The 3,506-nt window shown below is 59.6% G+C and overlaps 1 protein-coding gene across 3 annotated transcripts in view; it reads left to right on the top strand.

The window, feature by feature from the left end:
- Nucleotides 1-2,676, top strand: part of IRX4 (iroquois homeobox 4) — a 10,070-nt gene extending 7,394 nt beyond the window's left edge. For all 3 annotated transcript variants that reach the window (XM_035319692.1, XM_035319690.1, XM_035319691.1), the window contains exons 5-6: nt 887-1,209; nt 1,418-2,676. In XM_035319692.1, coding sequence (XP_035175583.1) covers nt 887-1,209; nt 1,418-2,163 — 1,069 coding nt within the window. In that variant the 3' untranslated portion in view covers nt 2,164-2,676. The remainder of the gene's footprint in view (nt 1-886; nt 1,210-1,417) is intronic.
- Nucleotides 2,677-3,506: the final 830 nt, after the last annotated feature.

Here is a 3,506-nt window from a genome sequence, read left to right as displayed (position 1 = left end):
CCCCCCCCCCCCCCCCCCCCCCAGCATCCCTTGCCCGGACCTCAGCCTCGGCCAGCGGCCGCTCCCCGACGGGTCCCCGCCGGCTTCCCCCTTCCCCGCCTCTCAGCCTCCGCACGTGGTCCTGTGGTGGGGGGGACTGTGGACCCCTCCGACGCCCCCTCCTTCAGTTCGTTCCCGCATGGAGTCAGGAGTAGGTGGCCGGCAGGCCCTGCTGCCTTTATCAGCTTTAACAGGGCGCAGAAGGTGCTCAGACGCCGGTGCAACCTTTGAGGCCCATTGGGCGCCGGTGACCTTTGCTGGAGGATGTGTATTAAATATTCAGTTGCAGTCCGGTGTCATCTGCATTAGGTTTATATATATATATATATTTACAATTTCAGGAACAAAAGGATAGGGGAGATTACTAATAAAATGAGTAAGAGGAAATATATTTCTATTAACAGTTACACCCTGGGGTCACCCAGATGTGTTCTGTTTGGGGAGGACTGAGCAAACAACAGGAAAGCAGGATTTCTGGGTGTTTGTGAGCCGCTAGGACGGTCCTGCTGCCCGAAAGGTTGACATTGACTTTGCCCCGAATAAAGGCAGGCACTTTCTTCCCTCCTTCCCCGCAAACGCCGCGGCGTAGCGGGGGTTTGCACCGCCCGGTGCTGCTGGTGGCTGAACGAGCCCTCCCTCTTCCTCCTTCCTCGGCCGGGCCTCCCCTGGAAGCTGAGCTGTCCTCGCCCGCTTGTCCCCTCCTTGGTCCTGCCGCCCCCACCCGCGGTGTCAGGGCGCCGCGTGTCAGAGAGGTCCCGGGGAGCTTCCGCCACCAGGGGGGCGTCGGGAGGGTCGTCGGGGGGCGAGGGCGCCGGGTCACGGTGGGGGTGCTCGGCTATGCTCGCAGGTACGGCGGGATGGACGGCGGGACGCGGCGGAAAAACGCCACCCGGGAGACCACCAGCACGCTGAAGGCCTGGCTGCAGGAGCACCGCAAGAACCCCTACCCCACCAAGGGCGAGAAGATCATGCTGGCCATCATCACCAAGATGACCCTCACCCAGGTCTCCACCTGGTTCGCCAACGCCCGCCGGCGGCTCAAGAAGGAGAACAAGATGACCTGGCCTCCGCGGAACAAGTGCTCGGACGAGAAGCGGCCCTACGAGGAAGAGGAGGAGGAGGAGGAGGGCTCGCAGGAAGACGCGATAATGAAGAACGAGAAAGCCGAGGGTATCCTGCTAGGAAGGGGCACTTAGCGGCGCGGCCGCGGGGGGTCGGCCGCCAGCTGGCCCCGGGGGGGGGGGCCTCGCATCCGCGGCCTCGGGCCTCGCCCCCTTGGCCTCGGGCGTCGCTGGCGGGGGCGCCCGCGGGGCAGAGCGGCGCCTCCAGTGACCGCGTGTCTTGTTTTTGCCGTCCCTTCCCCCCACCCCTCCCGCAGAGCCCACGGGCAAGGAGGAGAAGGAGCTGGAGCTCAGCGACCTGGAGGACTTGGACGCCGCCGAGTCGGAGAGCTCCGAGTGCGAGATGAGGCGGCCCTTCCCGCACCCGCTGCCGCACCCGCTGCCGGGAGGCGGCCCCCCGCCCCGTGTCGCCGAGCCCCCCGCCAAGCTGCCACTGCCGGCCGCCGTCGACGAAGAGGAGGAGGAGGAGGCGGAGAGGGCCCGCAACTGCCTGAAGCCGGCGGCCGAGGAGTGCGAGGCGGCCCTGCTCGGCGCCCGGCCCCGCGGCTGCGAGCCCAAAATGTGCTTCCCGCAGGGACAGCAGCTGCTGGAGGCGAAGCCCAGGATTTGGTCCCTGGCGCACACCGCCACCTCCCTCAACCAGGCCGAGTACCCCTCATGCATGCTGAAGCGGCAGGGGGGCTCGGCCGCCACCGCCGTCTCCACCCCTGTCAATGTCATCGACAGGCACCAGGATTCACCGGTCACCAACCTCAGGAACTGGGTGGACGGGGTGTTTCACGACCCCCTGTTCAGGCACAGTACTTTGAACCAAGCCTTGAGCAACACCACAGTGTCCTGGGCTACCACCAAAGGAGCCATTCTGGAAACGGGCGCCTTGGGACGCTCGGTGGGTAACGGCGCCAACGTGCTCAAGGGGCAGCTGTCAAACCTGGCCCACCACGACTCGAGCAAGGAGTTTATTGCATTTCCCAAAGCAGGAAGCAAAATGTTTTGCTCTTAACGGCCCCACTGAGGGGCAAAGAACTTCCCTGCACTGGAAGAGTCAGCTACACTGAAAAGAGACTTGTGAGAGTTTAAATATAAAACTTTTTTTTTTTTTTTCCTTTTTAACAACGAGGATTTAAAGTTCAGTTTGCTCAGTTCAAAGGACAGACGACTCACTGTTCTTCTGAAGATTTAATTTCTCCTGGCTGCGACTTTAAGGGATCAATGTCGTGAAAGTTATTTAATTCCATGTCCAAAAGCACGTACTATAGCGTAGACCTACTTACAAAGTTTACATCCGAAAGTTTACAAATGAGAATTTTAATTCAGATTTAATTTAAGGCATGCCGATATTAGTTATAAAGACTTTTTGAGAGTTTTTCCTCCTAATTTCCTTGTTAGCATATAATTCACAAACAGCACTTCTACTAAGTTTACACCTACTGCACAAATTTATCTTGACAAAAAAAAAAAGAGAAATATGTTATAAGGTATGTTCACTCCAATAAATTGTCTGTTTCAGAGGTAACACGTGTGGTGGCCTTTTGCATATTCCAGGTTTCCAAATTCCCTCCTCAGCTTGTTTTAAGGGCCGATACCAGGCTGCCGTGAGTGGGAAGGGGCTCGGCCGCTCCCCGTGGCCTCCGCGGGCCTCCCACACCGCAGACCCTTCCCCGCTGCCGAGGAGGCACGGGACGTTGTGTTTGGCGACTGCGGCGGCTGGCACTCCGGACAGTACCGAGAAAAGGGCGGCGGTGCTGCCGAAGGGGCCGGAGGCGCCGGCCGGGACGCAGGTGTCCCCGCGGCTGCCCGCGGGGGCGAGGCCATCTCCCGCTCCGGCTGCGGCGGGGGCTCCCCCAAAGCGGCCCGGCTCTGCCGCGGCGCCTCCTCCTCGGCGCGCGGAGCCATTGATTCACGTAGAAAATTTGATCTTTTAAACAACCGCTTTAGCTTTCCAGCTCTTCTGCCGGTATGGGGAATCGCTGATCCGCCATGAATATTTCAGCACTTCAGGACAGATGCTTTACCGTTTTGACATTAAATAGAGTGCAGCCAACAAAAAGAGAGAGAGAGAGAGAGCGCTCTCGACGTGTGATTCAGGAGCACTCGCAGCCAATTTACCATTTAGATAACAGGCGTTTAAAAGATTTCCCTTACTCTTCCCCGGAACGGGAACAAACTTTTCCCGATCCCCGGACCGGGAGAGGGGGGAGAACTGCCGGAAAAGAAGCTGCCAGGCAGTAACAGCCCCCGGTTTACCCAGACCAGGCCAGATCTCTGGGCTCCCGCGCCCGGCGCTGCGGGGGAAAAGCGAAAATGCCCGAAGGACCGAGCTGACACCGGACAAGCAGAAGAGCC

Source organism: Oxyura jamaicensis, chromosome 2 (assembly GCF_011077185.1).
Source record: "Oxyura jamaicensis isolate SHBP4307 breed ruddy duck chromosome 2, BPBGC_Ojam_1.0, whole genome shotgun sequence".
NCBI lineage: Eukaryota > Metazoa > Chordata > Aves > Anseriformes > Anatidae > Oxyura > Oxyura jamaicensis.
Note: the sequence above shows the minus strand (reverse complement) of the source record. Positions and strands in the feature narration are given on the sequence as shown.